A 27,195-nucleotide genomic window follows, 5' to 3' on the forward strand; every position below is an offset into this window, starting at 1 on the left:
ACAGGGGACCCTGCTATTCAAAATCCAACCCTTTACTTTTTGAAATGTACAAATCTCAAAATCAGTAATTTTTTTGCACGAATCTTGAAATAAATAAAGGGATGGATTTGGAATAGCAGGGTCCTGTGATTCCTGAAGAATCACAGCAGATTTATTTCCGAACGGTTAGGTCTTCATCGAGTGATTCTTTTATCCTGCCCGACATCGGCAAATGTGTCAACTAATTTGTGTTTCTTTCCTTGCTCTCGGTGTTCGAGATAGGTTTATGCTCTACTAGTGGACCCCATATTAATCACGATCCGTGAGTAGGGGTGTCAATGGCGAATTTTTGTTAGAAATCATAAATAAAAAAATATATTTTATCAAACCAACTTAATTGTTTTGTTTTTTACAAAAATTATAAGAGTCGAGATGCCATTTCGACCTTTTTTTGTGGGGCTAAATTGTCATTTCGGTCCAAGCCGTTTTTATAGATTTCGATAAAAAATACATTGAAAAATTATGAAAATACCTAGGACCGAATTGTCATTTCGGTCCTCAGTTGTTTTAACAGATTTCGAGAAAAATACGTTGAAAAATTGTGAAAATACCTGGGCTGAATTGCCATTCCGGTTCTTATGGTTTTTGTAAAAAAAAAAGTAATCATGTTGATTTCATAAATTCTTTTTTTTCTAATTATCCGATCCGTATTGTATCTGAAAATATGGATAAGAGTAAGATTTTTTTCATTAGCTTATTAGGTACGGGTAATGATTTTTTTTTCCGTTATCTTACCCGTTTTTGTATAAGATAATTTTTAAAAATAAAATTATATGATATACATTTATATGAAAATGATACATGATACAATAAAATTTTATATTTTATTAAATTTTTATAATACAAATTAATTGTATTCAATATTTTTTTCTTGTTTTGAAAAATATTTTATCAAAAACACAAATTGAAATGTCAGTAGCATTTTTTTATCCGTTTATGCAATTCATACCGTATTCGAAAACACAGATAAAAGTAAAGAATTTTTTTGTTATCATTACTGATACAGATGTCATTACTGATATAAAAATGTTTCCACCCAATCGTATCGTACACGTTGACACCCCTATCCGTGAGACGTATATTTATATTTTTTGTTTTGTTTTGCAACCATGATAACGGAATTTAGTCTATTTTATTGGCAGGGTTTGATTTTTTTTATAGATCGAACAGTTGAAGGCTTTCTTAATACTGACAAATTGGTCAGAACAGAGATAAGGAATACATACAATTAGAATCAATTTGGACGAACCTAACTCCTCTCACAAAAGCACGACGAAATAAATAAAATGCTAAATAAGCGGTGTACATTATTTCATCTTGTCGATTAAGTTCGAACCTTGGAAGAAATCTACCCCAAGTTCATCAATCCAGAAACAAAATTTATTTCAAGGCAGCCATCTTCCAAATTTCCATATTAAATGTTTACGAATAGTTTTTTTTTTTTGGGTTCTTTACGAATAGTTACAATATTTCCTTGCATCTAATTACAGGTTAGGTCCACATTTATTATTTACAATCTTTGAACAACTAAAATATGCTTTTCCTGTTCTCTTCTTTTAATGTAGCCCTGAAACAGACAAACAGTGCTATTTAGTGTTGACACTTGACAGTACAGAACAGGAAGTATATACAGCAACATTGAAATTTTGATGTTAAACTGAAACTTCAATGCATTAGAAATTAAATGCACATCTTCACTTCTTTCGCTTCATCCTGAGTTGGTAAAGCCTGTCCCTGTATTGAGCTGAAAAGAAAAAAAACTTTAGGCTTTAGAAAACTGGAAATACATTCCAAAATTAGATACAAACTTATACAACAAAATAGTTTGCAATATAATGTATAAATCAGCACAATCTACTACTTCTTGAGGTTATATCCACTATTTTCAATTAGAACTAGATTTTATACCATATTTTACAGACTCGCAGTAACTCACAAGTCTGACATGTAAGTTGGTTTTGAAAGATAGTCTAAGTTATCCCTAATAACAGTACTGAACGTGCTAAAACTTGGTACAAAAGTAGAACCTAGTGTTGATAACTGTCATAGTACCAGTTCAGTCCTATCGAAAATTTAATTTTTTTTATGATGATAAATACTACGTGCCCCGAAGACCGAATTGCAAAAATCTGCCCGACCTGTGGTAGTGGAAAATTTTCCCACAACTGAAATATAAGATAATTACCACTTTTGCCCTTGATGCAGCATATTTTATTCTTTTGGACCACAATACCAGGCCAAAGTAAATAATTCTCCTCTCTTATTCTGTCTCCAAAATCCTTACCCCAACACTTATTTAATTAAGAAGATGAAAACACTATGGTTTTGCACAGAGATATGAATGGGGGCTAATGCATCCAAGAAAATTGTGATTTTGGATAAGATAAACAACATTTCATTATATTATTCCATGTTTATTTAGCAAATCCTGCTTTTGCAAACATCATTGTTCGGCAAATGGAAATCGGTTTCTTTTGCCATGAAACCTTTTCTAGAATATGCAATGACCAAAATTTCCATGTAAAAGGAATATTAATATGGCTGAAAAAATGGAGAAAAATAATTAAGTGGAATATACTGACCAGCATCCTTGTATCTCTCCTGAGAGGCAGCATCCATCATATTTTTTATTAGGCCAAACTCTTCTTCTTCATAGTTAGACTGAACCCTGTCAAAATAACAATTTAAGGAAGAAAAGAAATATATCAGAATGAAATCCGCCTAAAAATTTAGTAAGAGACAGTACTAAGCATACCTATCAAGATATCTATTAGGTTCCCTGAAAAAAGGTATGAATTGCACAGGTGGGTCCACCACTGTCACCCCATCATTATATGCCAGATGCTTGTTGACTTGTATTTGAGCCTGCATTCATTATTTGAAACAAGGATAATGCTTTACTTACATTTGTTATTATTTTAATGTGTGAATTTGTATTCTTCCATTATAATAAAGCGTACAGTATTATTTGTTTCTTTTTTATGTTCTGCATTGCTTAGCTCATAGTAAATTGGGTAGTCAAGGACTGCTCAGTACAAGAGTAGAGCTCAATAGAATTCTTTTTTTATTGGTTCCAATGCCATACTATTAGCTCAGTACAATAGTGAATGGCCATAATTGTAAAACTTGCCCCAGAAATAGTTTATTATCTTTGATTTTTTTTTTTCCATGACAATTTTTTTTTTTAGCTTCCTTTTGTTCTCTCAAATTAGTTCTTTCAGACAGTCCAAATCATTTTACATTTTTCAACATATAGACATCCATTCTATCTGATTTTATCATTTGAGAATTACACTAAATGGTAGCTGGTAAAAACTTGATTAGAAAATTCATGTTAGTACTGTTACAATAGCACTTTTATAGTTCTGTCAATGCTGGTCAGGTGTCACTGATTAAATCCTATGCTATGCAAATTCGAAAAATAGTGACAAAACATGTAATACAAAATATGACAATGACAAAAAACTATAAACAACACAATACATGCATACCTTGCAACAAACGGCAATGTTAATAGCATCTGAAGGTTTTATGTCAAGTATCTTTCCATGCTGTTCATTCCCAACCTGATCTTTCACCAATAAATAATATCTAGTTATTGTGAAATACAAGGAATCCTTAAAAACTATATTTTGCACATTTGAAAACATAATTAGGTTTGGCAACCATATAACATTGTCTTCATTTTAGAGACAAATATTACTATATGTAAAGTATGTTTACCTGAGAAAGATATAACCTGGCCACATATATTTCGCGATTTCTTCGCGTAATGCGAGCTAAACGTACCTGAGATAGAGAAACACCCTTACCTCTCAAAAAGAAGAAACTAAAGTACCTATAGTTAATGTAGGACATGTATATCCTGTTGTAATAATAATAAATAATTTAGATTTAGTACCTCATATCCCATAGTATCAATCATCTCTTTCAAAACTTCATATACTGTAGGCCGTTCCTGAAACAACAGTTTAGTCGTGATGTTTAATAATCTATAAGACAGTTTTGTTGTTGAGGACCTTGAGGTTAACTGCAGAGGAAACAATAAATTTACACATCTTCAAATTTGGTCAATGCGCTTCTAAAACCTGTTTGTTAACTAGCATGGCTTCAAATTTACACATCTTTGGACTGCATAGTTTCTGTGATTCCCAACTTCTAAAATTCCTACCACCTCAATTATTTAAATATATCAAAAGGCATTTCTTTCATGAACGAGATTGAAAACCAGAAGGAAATAAACGACAAAGTAGCCCTGGAGTCGCTTACGGTTTTAACATCTCGAACAGCATCCATCAGCATAGCATTTGGCTGCTCCACTACAAAAGAAAATAGGAATCACATGATAAATAATGAGCTATAATAAAGAAAAAATATAGAAGCTCATACAATTACAAATGATTCGTCAGTTTGAAACTGGTCTTAATGTTTTAAATCAATTTATCATTTTCATTCAAACTAATGAAAATCACAAAAGGTGAACTTTTAGTAACAAAGAGAAACCTTTAGCTCTCTCAATACCCCAAGTTTTGTTGGGAAAAAAATATGATAGCTATTTTTGTGGTATAAATTTTTCAAGTAAGGTTCTTTGCAAAGTAGCCCCAAAATATTCTTCATATTTGCAATCAACGCCCCTCATTTTTTGATACATGCAATTGATACCCAACTACCAGATTACTTTGATTCCCCACAAAAGTAACTTTTTGTTCCAACTCACAACTACCACTCTTTCCCAAGGCAAAATTGGCTTCAAACTTCTGGCAACAGACAAGTTATCATATTGCATGATTTTTAAAGGCTAATTTTGTCAACTATTGGTTAACCCAACCATGATTTTTAAAGCTCTCCAAACTTCTGGCAACAGACAAGAATATAGGAAAAAAAATTCATCCTGTAATATGGAACTGAAGTCCATAATATTTTTTTTTTAAAAAAGAACACTCAAGTTTGGGAAGGAGAACTTACCCACAGTAATGGGGAGAAGAAGGCCGCTACCATCTTCCATCTTTAATACAATGACCGGATAAGGGCTTGTATCAGGTAGTGGCACTGTGTCAGGGTCGTTAAATACACACCTCATATTGGTGCCATCAAGCATTTTTATTGACAGGCCATGGGGCCCACTCCTTACCTCGACTGACATAAAAGAAAAGAATAGACTTCAAAATTCAAACTTTGTAAGAACTGTTATCATATTTCCCAAGTTTCATGACAAATTTCATTTTGAAAAACAGGTCCTCACATTCCCTGATTTTCATGTTTCACATTCTTTTTACTTTAAACCGAACTGAACTTAAAAATTACTGAGTGTTTTTGACTCTTTTTGCAAGAAACACCCAATGCTTTATCATTTGGAGATAATACCTGAATGCCACTTTAACTGAGAAGGGTGTGAGTTGTTAATGATGACAACTTTGCAATGACACTGAATCTTTCTTTTCTAAAACTGAAACTGAACTAACATAAGGCAAAGCAGATTAAACATTGGGTTTGAAGCTGATATGAACACATTTGCAGGTTATCTGCAAATAACACCCAACAGATACATTTGCAAATAAAAAAACAAAAAAAAAATCCTCAAAAGTAAAAAAAGAAGAAGGTAAAGATAAAATTACCGGCCTCAATCACAGTGCAATCCACGTAATCCTCATCACTTTCTCTGTAATTTCCTGCTATACTGCCGGAATCACCAGATGGTGAGTTAATGCTACTGTAAAGAGGCCAATTATTTCTCAGATGAGACTTGTACAAAAAAACAGAAGCTCCAAGGCTTTTCAATTGGGGTCTGCAAACCCAAAATCCACCTTGTAGATGCCCAGCCCTCTTCTTTAATGGTGTGTGGATTGGTAACGGGCAGATAATCGGTCCTTTTAGCGCTGCCATCCTTTTACCTTATAAAAGAAAAGTTACATTTAACATACCTATTAGCCATCTTTTGTTTATTCTTTTCATTTTTCTTCATTTTTTTTTTCTTTGTGTGTGTGTGGGGGGGGATTCAGTTGGGAGGTGGACTTTTTCTTCTTTGTTTACTGACACCAGAACTAAACATAATTGGAGAATTGAATTAGTTACTATAAATAAGTCTGGATTACCGGTACCTGCAGGAAGTAATCTTTGATCTGATTTAATTTGTTCTGCTTCATTAATATACCTATAATTTTAATCAAGCTATATACTGTTGAAGACGGTGATCGGAAATTTGTTCCTATTCTGAGAAATATCTTCTGATAAAGAAAAGGAATATCTATATTGCTTTATGAGATTCAATCACATGCATGAAATTCCAATTAAAAAATACATGGCCTAACCTACGAATTGGGCATCGATCGTCTATCAAGCCGTAGAATTCCCGAAAGTTGTTTATCAAATTTACGATAGATATAATCAATTGATCAGGTTAAGAGCGGCATAGCCTTACCTCTCGCAACGATCAGTCCAGAGCACAATGAAAAATAACGCTAACAAAGGGAGGAATTATGAATAAGAGAGATATTTTCAAAGAGCTATAAATATCTTTCCCCGGGCAATTAAGAATGACGGTCAAAAATTGCTTTGTTGCTTGTTCGGTGAGGCTTGCGTTGGAAAGCTTTGGACTTGTTCGGCGATCGGGAGGACTACTGTGTAAAAAAAAAAAAAAAAAAAATGGAAGGGGGCATGTATATATCAGATATTCAGATTTAAAAAAAAAAATCAAATTTTATAAAACAAACACTATTAATTTAGATTCCACAAAAATTGTGGAGGTACAAAGACGTTTGCTCCGGATCGGTGGAATCATTTTATAACTCATATGTACAATCTGACCACATAAATTAATAGTAAATAGCTCCACCGATCTGCATGAGTAAATATATTTGTGTCTCCACCGATCCTGCATATCGATAGAACTGTTTTTTATAAAAACCAAATTAATAATGATTGTTCTGTTAAAATATTTAAAAATTATTCTATTGAAAAAAAATCCAGTATATTTCTCAAAAATCTCAAAATTACATTTTTTTTTCTCTAAAATTCTTCATAATATATGTATACCTTTTCAAAAAATCACAAATTTACCATTGTCTTTTCTAATAAGCTCATTTTAATTAATAAAGTTATCATTTTATTCTTTATTAAAAAAATAAAAATATACAATCTAAGTAAGAAAATGTCAAATCTTCTAATTGATCGCTTTCCAAGACTGATTAAAAGACAGAGCATTTCACTAAGCATGTTACATATTTTTAAATTTTTTAATAAATGATTAATGTGTACTTATAAATTTAAAATGAATTTTAATATTAATTAGATAAATTTATGAGTTTTTAAAATTTAGAAAGATAAACATGATATTATGATATTTAGAGAGAAAATACACAATTTTAAAGTTTTTTAAGAGTATGCATGAATTTTCCCTAAAATTATAACTAAAAAGCTAGATCCGAAGCCTTTACTTCGGCATATTGATTTTGTTAATTCATAGACAAAAGATGAAAATTAAATATTTTTTGAGAAAGATCTTATTAAAGATATGTGAATTAATATTTTTTGTATAAGATTTATTAATTTGATAAAACGGTTGAAGGTTGAAAATAAGTGTTTAAATATTTTAAATTATATATATATTCTGTATTTTCTTTACATCTGATCAACATTACAAAAAAGTATGCATATATATATATATATATATATATATATACTAGTATCATACCCGTGCGTTGCAACGAGACATATTATAAGAAACAAATATATCAATAAAAATAATAATTATTTAAAAATTAAAACACATGTTAATAGAAAATTTATATGATTATGTATTTTTGATTAACTTTAATCGTGATCTCTGATAACAATTTGATGATGTGATGATTCTTTATTTTTAAGTACCAATGATATCAAATAATAGCTCGATTTGAATCTAATATCAAATATCATACAACAATTCAACATCAACATATAATATGATATCAAAAAACATAAATAAAAATTATTATCGCGTGTATGTATAGGATATATATACACACACACATATTATAAGAGAAATATATATTCACACACACGTTTCAATTTATATTCTTCTTTGTTTTCAATTTATATTATTTTTCTTTATTGTTTTCAATTTAGAATACACACACACATTGATATATTCTATATTTGAAATATATTCTAAATAAGGAAATACACACACACACCAATATGTATAGAAACAAAGAAAGAGAAATAAGGAAATAAAAAAAATAATTTATATTGTGATCCGTATAGAAACGAAGAAGAAGTAATGAAACAAAAAAAATAAGAAAATAGAAGGTGGAGTCTTCTCAATTGAAGATGAGAAATATGAAAATAAAAAAAATAAGGAAATAGATAAATATATCGCTAAATTTCAGAATTTGTTCAATTTTAATTGTAACGTATCATGTGGCAGTACATGTGGTGGGTATGTTTTTAACTAAATTTAGACTTCTATATATAAAACATACGCATTTAATCAAAAGAATACAAATTATGTAATTGAAGGGCTGAGATCAAATCCGAAGTTTCATCTTTCAATCGTAGCCGTTGGCGGATCGGACACCCAACGTGCTTAATAATAGAATGGAGATATATATATATATAGAGCCCGGCTAATTTGCTGCCGGTAGCATTTCTGCCCAAGGTGTTGCCGGTTTTTTTTTTTTTTTTTTTGATATCCAAACAACAAATCCAAACCGTTAGATGTTTAATCTATATTAAAATCTACTTGGAGACCAAATTTTACATTTTTTGGAATTTTTTTACTATTTATTAAGCTGGTTTGAAAACCGCTGTTTTCAATGCTGCAGAAATTTACTGAAAACAACGGTTTTCAAACCAGCTTAATAAATAGTAAAAAAATTCCAAAAAATGTAAAATTTGGTCTCCAGGTAGATTTTAATAGATTAAACATCTAACGGTTTGGATTTGTTGTTTGAACATCACAAAATAAAAAAAAAGCCCGGCAACACCTTGGGCAGAAATGCTGCCGGCAGCAAATTAGCCGGGCTCTCTCTCTCTATATATATATATTTTCAGATATCTGAATACAGTTAAGATGAGTATATTTGACAAATATAAATACTATTAGATAAGTTATTCTATTAGTGTTTTATATTGTACAATCTATGTAATGATGATGTTGATAAATACGCAGCTAGGCTCGAGAATTTGTTTGGGATTAGATGTATTTTTTCTACTGGCAGAGGCAAATTCAGGATGTTTGTCAGGGAGGGGTAAGAAAATAACAAATCAAATTGAATAGTTAATTGAGTTCAAATTCATTAGCTAATCGGGTATTAGATAAAAAAAACAATACTCTAATTTCTAATTTTCAATACTCTGACTTCTAATTTTCAATACTATGATTTCTAATCCTAATTATCAATTAAAATTCAATAAATTTATCATAATTTTAATATTAATTACAAACCAAAAATTTAGAGGGGACAAATAAAATTTTAAAAGAGAGCAAAATCAAACTGAACTTATAAATTTGTATCAAACTTCAAAATTCAGAGACAGATAGTTAACCTTCTGAACTAAGCTGGGTCCACCTGTGTCTACTGGAGTACATGTGCTTCACACGATTACACTTTTGTGCAGCATCAGCATATGTCAGTGCATCAGGCAATATAAAATGGGAACTGATCAGAACTACAACTTAAGACTTACGAGAGATGCAAATGCAATGTTATTAATTTTTAGAGTTTTGCGTCGATAAGTCCAAGAAAAATGGGAACTTAAGACTTTTGCGTCGATAAGTCCAAGAAAAATGCAAATGCATCTTGAGAGCATCTACATCCGTGAAATTTTTAGAGTTTCTAAATAACTGTTAACTAATTTTTAAAAATTTTGTCTCTGAAAGTTTCTAAACCCCCACATCCCTGAAACTAAAATTAGAGTTTCTTAATTGCCACATCAGCAAAAAAATTACAGAAGAAAAGAATTTCAGCGAATTATTTGACCACGTCAAAGTTTATAAACGATTTCTTATTAAGAAACTTTGGAGCAAAGTTGTTAAATAAGAAACTCATCTGCATCCTGAAACTGGTTTAAAAATTGCTACATCAGATTAGAAACTCCAAGAGTTTCAGAGATGTAGATGGTCTAAGAGAGCCACTATATGAGATGCACATGAGCACATCAGCGAAAAAGAGCAGCTAATTTCAAACTTGCATCTCAATACAAAAAAAAAAAAAATGAAATGACATGGAAATGGAGCAACACACAGAAATACAAATTCTTGTTATCAGGCACTAAGGACCATACATTGCATGCCATTTATAAGAAAATACCGAAATTTGCCTGTCTAATTTTACATAATAAACTCCTCACTGGATACAATCTTAAAAAAAAAAGAGAATGGATTATATTAAATATGTGCTCTCCCCTCTACAAAAGGATTCACACGTGCTGTATATGTAGAATGGATTAACTTATAATGTGATACTAGTATCGTGCCCGTACATTGCAACGAAAATATATTATAAAAAAAAATACAAAATGACATATTTTCATAAAAAAATTAGACTAAATAACATATTAAATAACATTTACACATAATTAACATTTTTTATATGACATACATATATATTTTTTATATTTTTAGTATATTTTCTAACAAAAATCTCATACAAAATTACATATTAATTAAACGACAAATAACATTCCTTAAATAATATAAAAAGAATTGAAATAAATGAAGACATAACTAATCAATTATCAATCAATCTAAAATTTTCTTAAATGACATTTTAAAAATAGAAAGAAATGAGAACCAACTAGAAAGATGATATAATTTGTATGTGACGAGTACGAGTCATAGTGTCTAAATAAATTTAAACTTCTACATGTAGGAAAACATAAAAAAGATGCATAGAATCATAAAAGAAGGCAAATTATTTAATTGGAGGGTTGATATTTAATTCAAAATTTCATCTTTTAATCAATGCCGTTGCCGGATCAGGACAGCTACATGCTTAATATAAGAAGAGGAGGGTTCAAATGCCTCCATTTTTGGTACCTCCATCATGCCTCTATTTTTAAAAAACTTTAATAACTCAAAATTTAAAACTTAAAATAAAACTGTTGGATATGATCTACATTATTTTATCTATGCACGTGTAAAAAATTATGACATTTCAACTTTGTTTTGGTTGTCATCAAGAGCTTGTTAAAATGTACTAATGTGGATAATTTTTAGACGTTGATTTTTCAACTTATTGATTCGCATAAAAAGAAAACCGAAATGTGATAAAAAAATTTGAGCACATAGATAAAATAGCATAGATCACATCTAACGGTTTTATTTTGAAATTTATGATTTAAAATTTAAGTTATTAACGTTTTAAAAATAGAGACATTTGAACCCTCGAAAATGGAGATATAGTATAATTATATCACTAACAAAATAAAAGAGTCAAATCTGGCCCATTCGTAATCATAGCAAATTAACAATATCTTATCCGGGCCTTATCCGTGATCCATAAAAGGATAAAATTTAGCCTACAATTCTTGTATTCCGTAAAAGCAGATCTTTATCCAGAAAGATCGGTAAATCAAGATTCGTTGACAGGTCGAGCGGGCCTACTAAAGAATGGAAAGAAAACCAGCCCAAAGGGCGTGGGTTCGGTTTGTGGTTGTGGCGCTAATAACTGTACTGTAAGATAAGATCTGAAACGTTCATTACAGATCAGACGACCATAAATGTCTAGTCGATGTACCGATCAAGTCAATCCCGGTTTTGATATGCAACCGGTGGAAATTGTATCCTAAAAATGGAGGCGAACCGGACGAGGCTAAAGGTGAGATCACTCCTTTTTGTTTTGCCCCCGGGAACAATGGAAGTAGCGGTGGGAATGAAATGAGATGAGATGAGATTGAGAAGATGGTGAGACCACAGATCGTATTGTTTGGAGACTCCATTGTTGAGAGTTCCTTCGGCCCTGGAGGTTGGGGTGCCTCTCTTTCCCACTCCTTCTCGCGCAAGGTTTTTCCTTTGAACTTTCCCTTTATCTTTATTTCTTTATTTAAATGAAATATAACGGTTTGAGAGATGAAGGGAGAGGTTTGAATCAGATCTGAAGAGATACCTTCAAATATGATATTATTTGTTGCGTTTGAGCTTGGATGTATCACGTGCATTCCATTTTTGGTGTTCTTGTCATGTGTTTCAAGTTTATTTTATGAATTGATTCACTCGTTTGAGAATAGCTAGCAGATGAATTTAATGTTTATATTTCGGATGCTGAGATTCTTATATTATTACCCTTGATTGCAGCTTATTTTTATCTGTTCTAATTTGTTTCCTTTGTGACAGGCTGATGTTATTGTCAGAGGATATGATGGATACAACACAACATGGGCATCATTTTTGCTCAATCAATTATTTCCTTTGGTAAGAAAAAAATAAATTACCTAACTGGTAGAGAGGTTTTAGACAACTGTGATCCTTGTTTGCAAGACAGTCTTTTTGCCCTACTGAGCCTTCATTTCCTACTAAATATATTTCAAGAGAAAATAACATTGGGATTTGGTTGACCACTGTATGGGTAACCTTGTGAAGCTTTTATCTTTGCAGAATGGTCCTACAGCCCCTTGTGCGACATTAATTTTCTTTGGTGCAAATGATTCAGCCCTTTGGGGAAGTTCTAGTCAAAGGCAACGTGTCCCTCAAGATCAGTACAAGGACAATCTCAAGAAAATCGTCACCCATTTAAAGGTTATTTTACCAATTGCTAAGGGTTCATAGGCGTAAATTTTGTTTATGAGTCGTTGGTTGAATGCCGCAAAGATAAATCTCCACTAGAATACGATTAGACAAGAGAAAAAGAAAATTAAAAAAAGGTAAGACAAAAATGGTTTGTACTTTGTACTGAGCATAGTTTCCAGATTTGCTCAGCTAGAAATTATGTTCCTGGATCGCATGAACCTGACGTGATTGTACTTGATCATCTAAAAACATTTATCGTACCTTTGCCCATGTGATTACGAAGAAGCAAAGAAGAAAAACAATATAATAAATAAATAATAAAGAGAAAGCAGGTAGCAGATTAAAAGAGAGGGTATTTTCACCTTTGGAAGTGAAACCTAGCATGCAGGCTTCTAAAAAGGTATCTGGCAGCCATTGCTAGGTTTTCTTCTTCTGATTCATAAGAGGGGACGAATTGAGGAAGAGAGAAATGGAGAACGGCAGGGTTTCTTTCATGTGGGCCAAATATTGGGCCCAGTTTTTATATTGCCTATTTGCATTTATTCTACCACGAAATCTAATTTTGGACCGAATTTTTGTAGTCAAATTTTGGGTTATAGTTTGAGACTAGTGTATGGATGAATATGGCCAGAAACCAAAGAAAAATTAAGGAATAGTGCATTGAACGGCAATCCTAAATCTGCTTGTTTTAGGAAAATTTGCAAATTCTTGATATTATTTTTCCATAAAAGAATGGATATTTTAACGGCTATTACAGAAGTTTCCAAACTAGAACAAAATGAAATGAATGAAACAAACGTACCCACACACAAATGACACTAGCCAATGTACTGTGTGCCAAAGGTTGTAGTGAACCGAGTATATGTAACTGTTCCTTGTACCTGAGCAGACTCGAGTTCTGGTAGCTATAAGACTGAGCTATATGACCAGGACTACCTGTTTAGCAACAACAACAACCGAGCCTTTGGTCCCAAACAAGTTGGGGTAGGACTACCTGTTTAGCATAGTATCAAAATAAGAAATCTTGTTCGGACAAGAAATTGATGATACTTTAAGAGTCTGATATGAAGTCTACATGTAGGAACTATCTCCATCAATGGTAGTAGTCTTGGTAACACCTCTCCCAGTTGATGAATTCGGAAGTGAACGACTTGCCAGGTTCAGCCTATCTCTTTCTCTGTCTAGCCTTTAGATGAATTTTTTTTATTTTTATTTTTAGGAAAGCCACTTTATTGATTCTCTGTAGCAGCTTCTCAGATAATCAACCTTTTATTTTCTAGGTCTCTTAATGGAGATAAGAAAAAGAAGCTCCCTGATAGGACAAACGAGATGACTGGTTCATATGCTAGGCAGTGTCTGGAGGTTGCCCAAGAGATGCACTTACCGTGGATTGATCTCTGGTTTGCTATGCAGCAAACAAGTGGTTGGCAAAAACTTTTCTTGTAAGTACAACACAAGCCAAAAATTAAATAATAAGAATTGCTTTGAAGAGGTATACTATGATTTTTTTTTTTCAAGATGAAATAATAAAATACCTTGTTTTCACTTGCAGTGAAGGATCACAATTGACAGAAGAAGGTAATGCATTGGTTCATAGAGAAGTGGTACAGGTATTGCTTGAGGCAGGAATCAATGCACAGGATATGCAACTCGACTTCCCGCATCACTTTGAAATTGAAGAAGCACATCCTGAACATGCTTTCCAGCAAGGCAACAAAAAATTTCCTTATTTCATATCCACCATTTTGTGTTTTATGAGTTTTATTCATGTACTTCAATTGTGTTACTTAAAATGTTAGATGGGGTCTACTTATAAAATTATGAGCAACATTTGGAAGCTTCAAATTGTACAGTGTGGTCTAGCTTGATAAATATGAAATACTACCCAATACAGTACCACTAGATTGTGATCCTCTATTGATTCAGAGTTGTTATTTTGCTAGGTTGATAAGCTGCTTTATATTAATTTAGAGTTATAATGCAGACATCTATTCAAATCACCTCGTGGATTTGGATTATGAAGAAGATTTTGTGGCAGAAATGGTGATCCCGTCCAGCATTGAAGACTGCAAACTCATGTCAACACCACTGCACATGAGCCCCGCTTGGTTGGACCCCCTCTTGGTTCCTCTTCCTGACGATGCTTTCTTTCCTTCATCATCTTGTACCAACTCATCCTGTGGTCCCTCTTCTTCTTACATGGCTGATCGTACTCCTGGTTTCACAGACAGAGAAGATAAGAAGGTAACACATACAGCCAAAACATGCAGAAACAGATGTTCACATTCTGCCTGATTTACTTTTGAGTTATAGTTATTGGTGTTTGTTAGATATCTAGCCAATAAATGCCTTGTCTGGGTATTAAAAGAAGTCAAGGAAATTATATTTTGTTGTCTGTTAATTCGAGTTTGGTAACATGAGAATCAAGTCAGGTGATGCTCAACTCCTTTAAGCCGATGATATCAACAAGTTACTATCCTTGGTACCTAAGAATTGCACCTTTATCATTGCAGTGTCAGAAGAGCCCCACTATCCAAATCAAAGAAGAACCACTCTCCTTTGTGGCCACTAGCAGTTCCATTTTACTTCCTATACACATCAAAGAAGAGCATCCAGGCCCCACCACCCCGCTCAAGGAAGAGGTGAGTGTGGACCCTGGATTGGCCCCAAAAGAAATATGCAAAGAAAGCAAGAAGACGAGGTCTCGTAGGAAGGCTGCAAGACGGCCTCCATCTTGGCCATGTAACAAAAGCAAAACAACTGGGGATAAAAGGTGCACGCACTGCCAGACAAAAAAGACACCACAGTGGAGGGCGGGCCCAACGGGTGCCAAGACGCTTTGCAATGCATGTGGGGTCCGCTTCAGGCTGGGACGGTTATATCCAGAGTATCGCCCGATTGATAGCCCGACTTTCGTCCCTCATCTACATTCAAATTCTCACAAAGATGTTGTGAAGATGCGTCGCATTAAGGATGGGCAAGTTGACTGGGTAGAATCTTGATAGTTTGTTGAGCTGTAGAATATTTTTATTTTATTTGGTGTCAGTTCTTAGCTAATATGAAATAGAATCCTTGAATAATGAGCATTGAGTCTAATAAAGTGCAATTATTTTAGTCATATTTCTGGCTTGATAGCTTCTATATATGCTTTGGTTCATGTGCAAGCTTTAGAAAATGGTGATTAAGCAACGATTAACAGTCTTTTAGCAGCTTTTAGATACCTAGTGGAAAAAAGTAAAAAAATATTCCGCAGTTATTGGTGATTTAGTGGATTAATAATTAATTATTGATTTAGTGGATTGATCATCATTAATTTTTCTTTTGTTTATAATTTTGAACTGTTCAGTTTGCTAATTTTCTTTGAGATATTATAGTATTGAATTATTTATTGAATTAAAATATTAGTTTATTAAATACATAGATGCTCTATTCATAATTTGGACTTTGTAAAACTTCAAAGATCGATGTTATGAAAGAAATACCGGTATCATGATAATGTTGGTCACTTTATCTTGCAAATTAGCTTTCTTGTTCTTAAATGTTAAACGGTTTTAAAAAGTTTGAATTATCATTTTTTGTTTTTCAATAAAACAAGGCAGCGAAGGCCATCATAGTGGTGGCCTGGTGGGTTGTTATGGATTGCATGTTATAGCAACATAATGCACCTTGGCATCATCAAATTTTCCTCTGCGAGAAAATCAGGAAAGTAATAATATCAACGAACACACCTATCCAATGGCAATGCATGTTTAAACGTTTGAGAACTGGCTTGTACAATATTAAAAAAAAAAAAAAAATATGGTCTACATATTTCAAACATGAAATTTAATATGAGTTGTGATAAGGGAGCTGCAAGTCTGATATTTTTATTTTGTGTAGTATAAACACATACAACATGCAGTCTTATGATATGGAACATGATTCATAATAAGTAGTTTAAAAGAAATGCAAGTTTTAACACAGAAAATTATGATTTTAACACCGTCCTTAATCACATGTTAGAAAGCTGCAAGTAGAAAGAACACCCTGTACCCGTATACAATTAAAAAACATATCACTCGTATAAAAATTGTAATCGCATATGCAGTGAAAATTTAAGACCTATTTATCAATACAATAGATAGTTAAGACAAGCCAACTAACCTTAAAAAAATGTACTTGCAGAACAAATTTTATATTTTTTATATTTTCCTTAATAATTTTTTAGATAAATAAAAAATGACTTGATCTTAAGATTAAGATTGTAGATCATTCTATCTAAAAAGTAGTACAAAATAAAATAAATATAAAATTTAATCAGCAAAAGTACAATTTTATATAAAAAAATCATTTTGAACAGTTCAGATTAACTATTTGAACTTTAAAACCGAAAAATTGATCCGCGTTGTGCATAGTACCAACAATTATATGCTAGGACACATAAATTAATGCTTACAAGATGTAAACCAAGTAGCGAGATGGTAGACACGTAGGTGCAAGCGTGGAATGTCTGGATGCTGATCTCTACCATTTTGGACAGCGTGGGATCACAAATTTTGCTGGAGATTAACACAACAAGAATGGAGGAGTATTTGCGACCGATACTGTCGGTATGCCGTCGCAAATACTACTGTCACTAATAGAAAAAAAAACACTTTTATGACGGTATACCCTTGCAGATAGTCACTTTTATCGTGACAAATACTCTCCCATTCTTATTGAGATGAAAATAGAGAGCAAGAACGGAGTAGATCCAATGAATATTGAACCTACTTTTTGGATCCAATGAACTTCATCACCGTCAAATCTGTATTAAGATCTGTGCGCACAAAAATTAAAGCAAACATGTACAGATTTTAAAGTGAAATGCACACATCTTAATGCGAATTGGACGGTTATTGAGTCCATGGAACTTACTCTGAACTCATGGAGAACATAGAGTTAGGATATTGTTAGCAGTCCTCGAAAATAATAAAGCAACATTTTTCTGTTGTATTAATAATCTTCCAAAGAACTGGTTAAGTAATACATTGTCCGAGGAACGCACTGACTCTGGATCAATCTCTGATTCTCTGCTTTCCCAGTTTAGAGCACATTACTCAGCGCAGAATTTTTTTTATAATACGCAAATAAAAAATAAAATAAAATAACAGATTGATTACTTCTCAAATTATAAAAATTATTAAAACCGAGAAATTTTTTTTGGTTATCTCATGGGTAACCGAAAAGTTAACCCCTTACCACTCCATTACACTCTCTCAACCACACACAGATTTCACATTTTAGTGGAGTAACCGAAAATTAATTTCGATTACCATCTTAATTTTTTATTTATTTCATGTAACTGAAAATTTATTTTGGTTGCTCCTTTTTCTTTGTTTTTTGTTGTCGGTGGTGTAGCCGTTTGTTAAGGGGGCCTTCGAATCAGATGTCGAGTTAAAGTGGGCTCTCTGGGCCTTGCCATCACTAACTTAGAATTAAAACGATATTCTACAGAAGTAATTCTAGCGAAGTCTTAAACCCTCCAAGGAAGAGGGTCCGGATCCTCCATTTTCGAGAGCAATGGCATCTCTCCTCCGATCAAACCACCGCCGCCTGGTTTGGTCGTCTTTTCCCCATCTCCGTCGTGTTCTCTCTTCCTCGGCCGCTTCTCCGTCTCCCATCGATGTTCGCAAGCTCCCGACTAACTACGACCCTGCCACGTTCGACCCCTCTGCCCCCTTCACTCCGCCTTCTGATCGCGTGTGGCGCCTCGTTGATGAGGTCGCCTCTCTCACCCTTGTAGAAGTATCTCAGCTCTCATCTTTGCTCACCACCCGATTGGGAGTGACGGAGCCGCCGAGTGTTTGTATCGTGAATGCTGGAGGTGGTGGAGGAATTGGTGGTGCTGCTGCCGGAACCTCGGCTGGGGCGAAGGAGGAGAAGAAAGCTGAGAAGACTGTGTTTGAGTTGAGATTGGATTCATATGATGCTCCTTCTAAGATTAAGGTGAGATTAATTCTGTTTTTGGTAGTTCCTGATTCATAACAATGATCTCAATTGAAGTTTCTTGTGCCATGCTGAACCTAACTGGTACGGTATTTGTTTGGTGCCGGTTTCTTAGGTCATAGCTGAAGCCAATTGTGAATTAACCTTACTAACTTGTGACTATGTAATTAACCTCCATGTGGTGCTTTTACTCGATTATCCCTCAGGTGGAGTGTACCATTTTTGCAATTCATTTTGGTATAGCTCATTACCCAAGCAAACCTCAGTGGGTGTCGATTTAGCCCAAACTCAACTTGAAGTTTGCCAAGAAATTGGCCATAAACATATGTTCTAAGGTCATAAGAAAACTCTCCTGGACAATTACAATAGGTCATAAAGGAAGTACGAGGTTTCACTGATCTTGGGTTGAAGGAGGCGAAAGAGTTGGTTGAAAAGGCACCAGCTGTGATCAAGCGAGGTGTCTCAAAGGAGGAGGCTGAACAAATTATTGAGAAGATGAAGGCTGTAGGTGCAAAAGTTGTAATGGAATGATGAATGTGCCATTTGGTAAGATACTCATTTGGTTAATCTATCTTTGCGTTTTAGCAATGAATTTAGATGGATCTACTATGACACGTCCCCATACTTAGGTTAAACAGATCAGATGTTTGTCATATTTGTATTTTTAAGGTTAAGATCCACTGACAGTACTTGCATTTGATTATCTTGACAATTGTCAAAAACAGAAGTTCAATAAGGAATCCAAATATCTAGTAATGCCCTTTACTATACATAGTCCTTATGAATGATGAGCATTGATGAATGTTTTATCATCTGTTGAATGATTTGAACTATCAATTGTCAGAACTTAAAAGTTCTTTGATGCATTATTAACCATACTCAAATTGCATTATTTGTATATTCCAACAATGTGCTTATAAACGGATATATTTGGTTTTCAAGCTTTAATTGATATGAGAAATACTGTTAAAATTGTCAAATAATCTTATTCTCAAGTATTTCATCCCTAATTAAAGCAAAGCCTTGCATCTCACTAACAAATTAACAAATAAAAGCTTTCTTGGTTTATGTTCAGACCAGAGAACACCCTCTCTCTGACACTCTACAGCGGAATAAAATAATAGATAAGTAAAAGATAGAGAGACAAAAAGGAACTAAGGAAGAAGGGTTACAACACACTACATACCCAAAATAATTTGATGGATCTCATTAGCAAGCTTAACCCCCCAGTCCATAGCAGAAACATCTTTTTTTTTTAATATAGTTTTGTTCCTTTTTTATTTGAAAACTTGTTTGTTCTGAACCATGTGCTACTATTGATATACAGTCTCATGTTTGTTTGTAGGATCTCCTGAAACAGCTTAGCTTTGGTGTAGGTTTTACAACTCTGTTCTACAGAATTCAAAATTTCACGGCACAATTGCATTCGAAACTTATTTATGGACAATTATTTTGGACTAGAGTAAGCAAAGTTTTTTTTTCCTTTTCTTTCTTTTTACTTTTTAAAAAGGCAAAAAAGGATCAACCCTACAAAACAAAGACTTTGATGACACCTTAAATAAGTTTGGCCAATATTTTATGACAAAATTAAATGTTGATATTGCATTTTAACTTTTTGGAGGGAGGGGGAGGGGGTGGGGGTGACGGCAGCGGCTGGGGACAGTTTAGAGAGGAATTAATATCAGTGTAAGAGAAAAAAAGGAGGATTGAGAAAGGGCCTTGGGCAGCTCAGGCATTCAACAGGTCGGATATAATCTGATCTGTTGGATTTAATCAACGGCTGTGATTTGACCACTATAATCTGTATATTATCTAGGCCATGGGAACTTGCAATTCCAATATGTTAAGAGTTGATAAAATCCAATTAACTAGTAGCCTAAGAGGCAACTAAATCTAGTTGTACTGTTGTAGACTGTAACCCTATGAGGCCAAAACTGTAAGAGAAGGAAAACAAAATTAGAGGTGCTTTCAAATTGTCACATTTCGTTGAGGGCGTGTATTGTGCACATACTTCTATATTATTTACCTATTTGTAATTTTAACTCTTTCAACACGGAAGCCTGAGTCTTCTAGACAGGATGTAATCTGTTAAGTTGTGTGGACTATATCGACTACTCCCTACTAAGCCTTCTGTAATTTTAAAGATAAAATTAATATTGGCATCTATGCTTATTTGACAACTATATCAATCCGTATAATAATGTCAATTTCAAGAAAAATAAAATTATATATTTATATGGTTTTGATAGCTTATACAAATATGAAGTTTCGATGCAATTTAGATTTAGTCATCAACTCATCGCTCTCAAGTTTCAAGTTCCAACAAAACAAAACTTTTAATGGTTCAAATCCCGATGCACTACAATCTCTTTTTATATTATACCATATTAGTAAACTAACCTAACTAAACTATAAAAACATATTTTTACTTGTACTTGGTTATTTTCACTACCGTCTTGTTAATATTGTAGTTATCAGATAAATTTGTTGTCAATCGATTTATTTTACAATTCGCAAAACATAGCCCATGCACTAGATGATTTGGCTTTGAATCTCATTTGTTATTTTGAATATGGAAATGTAAAACCATGGCACTAATTAAGTGGCACATACCGTTACAAAGCACAAGCACTATCAATCTAATATGCATTTCCAATATGCATTTTCAAAAAATATGGAAGGAAAAAGAAACTCGAAGATCATGAACTAATCAACAAAGAATTTTATCCTTGTTAACGTTGAAAGACATATAAAACTGAGGGAAAGGAATTCTTTTGCAATTACATAAGCAAACTCTTCTTATGGTCTCATACTCTCATTATCCCAATTTAAATTGTACTAACCCTTTTTTTTTCAAGATATGCAGAGAGCTCCTCTGCAAAAATGCACACGTATTATAAATGCACCGGTGGTGCTAGAATACTGATCTGGTCTATGTATTTAGTATTTACCATAGTGACAAACAAATTATTTGGGTTCGGTTCGACGAGGTTAAAAGTTCGTGATTTGAGAATAATTCAGGTATAATTTGAAAATAATTCGGACTTATCCAGATCAGATATCTCAGTCCTAGCTATAAGGGAGCCAAAAAAAAAAAAGTTATGGAAAAAATTCGCAAATAATTCGTAAAATTTAGAAAAAGTTTGTAAAATTCGCAAATTATTCGATTAAAGTTTGATCAATCGAATAATTCGGTGTTTGATTCGGCATAAAAAAAAAACTAATTATTTGCGAGTCTTGTGACTATGGTATTTACTGTGAAGGTCAATATAAATAGAAGAAATAAGGTTTACCAAATTAAATCAATGAAGTTTCGGATCTTGCATCTCCTCTTTTCAAACAAATTAATTAATTGAACGAATAAACAAATTATAACCACAGCGGCTACTTGGCTGATTGACAAATGTTTATGATTCTTTTTATTCTCATCATTTGTCGTGGTAGGTAAGATACACGCGATTCAATTTCCCGGAATGATACAATGCATTGAAGTATTCCTTCACATGTTGGGTTGTTATATATTATTACTTTATAAGCTCTGAATCTATCATTAGATTTCACAATCATCATTACGTCTCCTAACACAAATGTTAGTTAGCAATTTAAATAAATTTTTAAATAACTATTAACTACATCATTACGTCTACTAACACAAATATTAGTTAGCAACTTAAATAAATTTTTAAATAACTGTTAACTACATCATTACGTCTACTAACACAAATGTTAGTTAGCAACTTAAATAAAATTTTAAATAAGTGTTAACTACATCATTACGTCTACTAACACAAATGTTAGTTAGCAACTTAAATAAATTTTTAAATAACTGTTAACTACTTTTTACAAATTAAGGTCTTTAAAGTTTCTAATTGATTTATAATTTTAATTAAAAAATTGTTCTTTTTAATTAAGAGGCTGATAAAGAAATTATCGGATTAATTTCAAACAATGTGAACCGTAAGATGTAGTCTGCGCACAGATCTTGACGCGGACTGATCACAATCCAAATCCATTGACAGTTCTAAGCGACTGCGATCCTTAAATTATCTCTTCGGCTTTAAGATTAATTAGATCTCAAATTTTGATCAGCCAGTGTTCAATCTAAAACCAGAAAAACAACTTATTGGATTCGTTTATAATACACATGCAGTCCGATATATTTTAATACCCACTAGCTAGGCAACTAGCTAGGATACATGCATGCATGTATTATTTAAATTGATTGATGATCATGGATTTCCTGGCTTGGAGACCCAGTCGCAGTGCATTGTATTTGCGCAAACACATCTTTTGTATATTAAAGAATGCACAAACTTTTGGGCAGGAGGGTAATACCAATTAAGGATTAATTGCTATCTCATGGATTCCGGTCATTTCAGCCGAGAACTCAATCTCAATTCATTATATCTCAAACAATGCTGAAATTGGAGGATTTCGGTCATGAACGTGCGGTATGAAATAGGGTAGCTGATGATGCAAAATTTCTAGAATAGAGCATACCTGTATAATTATTTTTAACATAAATATTATAAGGTTTCGGTATATTATGTGTAAAAGAGTAGCGATACACAACTCCTATTAATAATTTAATACCTGAGTAGAATTAACTGGAGTATTCTTAAGCTCACTATAAATCTTTGACGAATTTAATTTCAAAATCTACCATAATGATTTTAAATGTCAAATTCAAACCATTAAAACTGATATACTTCATAAATAATTCGTTTACATGTCAAATTTTGTAAAATTTTAAATCAATTTATCGTAAAGTCAAGTAGTAAAAAGAATATATAAGTTAATTTTAATACGTTTACTTTTCATCTTTTTGACCTTTTAACTTTATGGTAATTTATTTAACTTTTTTTTATAAATTTAACATGTAAACACATCACTCGTGAATAGATCGTTTTCAACGATTTAAATTCGTCATTTAAAATCAATTCGATAAATTTTAGAATTAAATTCATAAAAAAAACTTGATTAAACTATTACCCACTATTATTAGCCCGGCTACTGCGTACGCTTTCAATCTTTTGAACTAAAGGACCTATCAATTTCCGTTAGAGCATGCGGGGGACATTTGATTTGAGATGGTTTACATTTCCTTGTGGAAAAACTAGGGGCTACAGACAGCGGCATGGTTTCATATGCAAACTAATTAATTGTTAACAAACCCTATATTCTCTCTCTCTCTCTCTCTCCCCCTTCTACCCCCTCCCCCTTCTAGATTCTAGAACAAACTCTCTCTCTCTATTTCTTTTTTAAAATGCTGGCAGAGGCTTCCAAAGAACTCTCTCTTTCATAGAAGCAGAAGCGTAGACACACCAGTAAGAACTAATCAGAACTAACAGTCCTTAATTTGGCATCTCACAAGGTGAATTGCATCGACTTCAAATTGAAACGGCCATGAAGATGAGTTGCAACGGTTGTCGTGTTTTGCGCAAGGGGTGTGGAGACAACTGTATAATCAAGCCGTGTCTCAGCTGGATCGGGAACCCCGAGTCGCAGGCGCATACAACTCTATTTCTAGCGAAGTTCTATGGCCGTACTGGCCTTCTAAACCTCATCCATGCCGGTCCGCCGCATCTCCGTCCTGGTCTGTATTTACATTCTCAACCTTTTGTTATTCCTTAAATGCATTATAGCAACTACTGTTATTCGAAGAGTGTACAGTAGATTAGATATATAGAGCACAAAGAGTTCTTTAGAGTGGGAGAACAAAATACAAATTACACCTTCTGTTTTGTTTTGTCTTATATATACATAACTGAAGTAGATTTAATTTCTCATCTCTCCTCTACGTTCTATTTAAATAAAATTGAGGGAAAAAAGATAATACAAAACATGTTTTGCTTTTTCTTCCTACACATATATTGCTTCAAACACGGTCATAGTTACTGGTTACGTACAATTAGAAAGTCTAAATATCTTGTTCTTCTCATTATTTTCTTTTTTATGTTATTTTCTGGCACAACAAAAGCAATCTTAGAAACATTTTCCTACACCTAATGTTTAATTAAAGCTGGGTTTTTCTTTTGGTGGATGTACAGCAATTTATAGATCGTTGCTTTACGAATCATGTGGTCGAATCATCAACCCAATTTTTGGGTCAGTTGGACTCCTATGGTCTGGCAGGTGGCATCTATGCCAAGCAGCAGTTGAGGCAGTGCTAAAGGGCATCCCCATTTCACAAATCCCTTCAGATGATTCTCCCGTCAAATCTACGGGTGGCATCCACCATGTCAATAAAGAAATGAAAGCGAAATTGCATAAGGTCTCCAAAACCAACCACAGTCGATTCAAGAGGGAAGGAAGCAAGCTGAAGAACATGGAGCGCAGCTTAGTTGCGAGTGCGCATGAGCTAGCTCAAGTGAGAGGATCCTATGAATACCCAGTGCAAGTTTGGTCACCTGAGGTTATAGAAATTGGATCGCCACAATCTGAAGAGAAGCAGGATAACATAGAGCAAGAACATGAGATAGCTGTGCTTGCCTTGAATATGGAACAAATTCCTAGAGTACGTGACACTGATTTGTACAAAATAGATCTTAATTTGTGAGTGCCATTGCATTCATGTAGGCACATTTAAATCAAAAGGGTTAAACCTAAATAGATTTATTTTATTTATGGGTGTAATTATCATCCAAAATATGCTATTTTAGTCAATTCCTCAAGTTAAGTTGCTTGAATTTTGTTGTCATTTGACTTAAAAAGGAGCTTAACTTTTCTTCATTAATTTTTGTTATATTCCAGATTTCCAGTAACTAATCATTTATCATTTTAAAGTATATGTGCTCAAGAGAAGTACAGTTCCACCACTGCAAATCTGCAATTGATATATATAAATAGGCTGTTCATAATTTCATATACCTTGGTTGCATAAAAATATTAGTAAACATATATCCATGCATGCTCATTGTGGAAATTTGACAAGACAGTATAATTTGCATGTCGCTATACATCCATGAGCATTTTGGAACAGAAGTTCTTCTTAGATCCCCTCTTTTCATTGTGGAGGATGTTTTAACTTAATTGTAAGCTCCTATAGCTACCATATTTATTAATTGTATGATCACACTAGATAAGCTACTAGTTTAGTCTTTAATCCTTGCACAAATTGCTAGAGATTATTCCTGTCCGTTAGCCAAATAATGAACTAACCCATGACATATGCAAGAGTTATCAAACACATTAGTCTAAGTGGCCCTAGGCAGTAGGCACGTCGCATGAAGAAACCCTAGAAAAATAAAATCAAATTAAGAAAATAAATAAGAAATATCTTGGCTGAATTTGTAACAAAAGTCTGTGTGGCATCCACATTGCTTTGGAGAGCTAGCTAGCCACGACACGGTCAATTAAAACATTCTCAATCTTTAGTAAATGGTATGAACAGACACATAATGTGCCCAGCCAATGAGAGATATCGATCAGTAATCAATCAGACAGATTCAATTAGATCTGTAGGTTTGCATTAGTTCTTATTCAATCCACTTGTTTGTGAACTAGAATACACATGCACCGTATCGCCCACAGGAAGTATATTTAGATTACACCTTGAGTTTGTACTTTGTTTATTCTTTTTGTCGATTAAATATTGATGATTGATTAATTAATGAAGCGTATAACCAGAGCTAACACATATATTCTTTTTGTCCATTATCGGAATTAAACTCGTTTATATGTGTTAGGGTTTCTAGGAAGAGACGAGAAACAAAAGAGAAATAAGCTTCTACTGCAATTTTATGAGAAAGTTTAATTGTATTTTTTGACTTATACATAGAGTACAAATTATTTATTTATAACGACATAAAATTTCTGAAACGAAAAATCTACAAATATTTCCTTCTAAAGTACTACCCTACATACTAAATATTAAAAACTTCCTCCTTAATATAACGTGCTAAACGCAAAAGAATTTGGGTCATAAGAGTGATGTTAGTACTATGGTCGTTATGGAGGCAGAGGAATGAAGTGATCTTCAGGAACTCAAAACTTCCGCCTTGGCTGGTGGTGAACAGAGCAAGCGAGGATGCACAATTGTAGTTGCACTATGGTGGAAGACAGAGAAATGTAAATAGGGGCATTTATGCTATAACATAGCAATTAAAGTAATAATGTAGGAATTGTGGTTGGAAACACTCTTATTAATTCAATCTTAATAGTCTCTACCAAGCTTTAAAAAAAAAAGATATTATCTGCCAAACATAACATATTATTCTTGACATCCTGAAAGTCCCAATAGCTTCAAAAAAGAGTAAAAAAAAAGACGCACTCATACACCAGAGGAGAAAGTTACTTATTGATCTTCCCTATGTTCTCTCCCCATTGAATCCAAGGAAAAAGCTTACAAGAGACCTTAGAATTGCCTTACACCTTAGGACTAGATATCGTCATTTCTATCCCCCTCTTGGAAAAGGACTAAGTTTGAAAGGGAAAAAAAAACTTAAATAAGGAATAATATATGCTTCTGAAATTTTTCATAT

General features: G+C 33.2%; 4 protein-coding genes across 9 annotated transcripts; 3 read left to right on the forward strand and 1 right to left on the reverse strand.

The window, feature by feature from the left end:
• Positions 1-1,397: 1,397 nt before the first annotated feature.
• LOC144559887 (bifunctional nuclease 2-like) lies at positions 1,398-6,616 on the reverse strand. Of its 5 annotated transcripts, none has more exons than XM_078309044.1 (11): positions 6,458-6,616; positions 5,655-5,930; positions 5,502-5,561; positions 5,005-5,175; positions 4,309-4,358; positions 3,941-3,997; positions 3,763-3,828; positions 3,531-3,605; positions 2,795-2,904; positions 2,622-2,707; positions 1,398-1,783 (listed from the first exon to the last, which is right to left on the reverse strand). In XM_078309044.1, the coding sequence occupies exons 2-11, from the start codon at positions 5,920-5,922 to the stop codon at positions 1,734-1,736; spliced, it is 993 nt and encodes a 330-aa protein (XP_078165170.1). In that variant the 5' UTR covers positions 5,923-5,930; positions 6,458-6,616; the 3' UTR covers positions 1,398-1,733. The 5 variants fall into 5 exon arrangements, with proteins under 5 accessions (XP_078165170.1, XP_078165171.1, XP_078165172.1 ...); XM_078309045.1 differs by having other exon boundaries at positions 5,655-5,923; positions 6,458-6,608; XM_078309046.1 differs by lacking the exon at positions 5,502-5,561 and having other exon boundaries at positions 6,458-6,615.
• Positions 6,617-11,551: 4,935 nt separating this feature from the next.
• On the forward strand, positions 11,552-15,863 carry LOC144560012 (uncharacterized). The gene is made up of 8 exons (XM_078309171.1): positions 11,552-12,022; positions 12,353-12,430; positions 12,614-12,754; positions 13,827-13,903; positions 14,026-14,187; positions 14,298-14,455; positions 14,730-14,989; positions 15,259-15,863. The coding sequence occupies exons 1-8, from the start codon at positions 11,921-11,923 to the stop codon at positions 15,745-15,747; spliced, it is 1,467 nt and encodes a 488-aa protein (XP_078165297.1). The 5' UTR covers positions 11,552-11,920; the 3' UTR covers positions 15,748-15,863.
• Positions 15,864-18,168: 2,305 nt separating this feature from the next.
• LOC144560018 (uncharacterized) lies at positions 18,169-20,299 on the forward strand. Of its 2 annotated transcripts, none has more exons than XM_078309179.1 (3): positions 18,169-18,712; positions 19,082-19,258; positions 20,058-20,299. In XM_078309179.1, exons 1-2 carry the CDS (start codon positions 18,287-18,289, stop codon positions 19,241-19,243), a joined length of 588 nt encoding a protein of 195 aa, XP_078165305.1. In that variant the 5' UTR covers positions 18,169-18,286; the 3' UTR covers positions 19,244-19,258; positions 20,058-20,299. The 2 variants fall into 2 exon arrangements, with proteins under 2 accessions (XP_078165305.1, XP_078165306.1); XM_078309180.1 differs by having other exon boundaries at positions 18,196-18,712; positions 20,040-20,299.
• A 3,645-nt stretch (positions 20,300-23,944) lies between these two features.
• On the forward strand, positions 23,945-25,401 carry LOC144560017 (LOB domain-containing protein 41-like). Its single transcript, XM_078309178.1, has 2 exons — positions 23,945-24,308; positions 24,763-25,401. Exons 1-2 carry the CDS (start codon positions 24,119-24,121, stop codon positions 25,269-25,271), a joined length of 699 nt encoding a protein of 232 aa, XP_078165304.1. The 5' UTR covers positions 23,945-24,118; the 3' UTR covers positions 25,272-25,401.
• The last annotated feature ends 1,794 nt before the right edge of the window (positions 25,402-27,195 follow it).

The sequence above is a fragment of the Carex rostrata genome, chromosome 9, assembly GCF_964058835.1.
Source record: "Carex rostrata chromosome 9, lpCarRost1.2, whole genome shotgun sequence".
NCBI classification, from domain to species: domain Eukaryota; kingdom Viridiplantae; phylum Streptophyta; class Magnoliopsida; order Poales; family Cyperaceae; genus Carex; species Carex rostrata.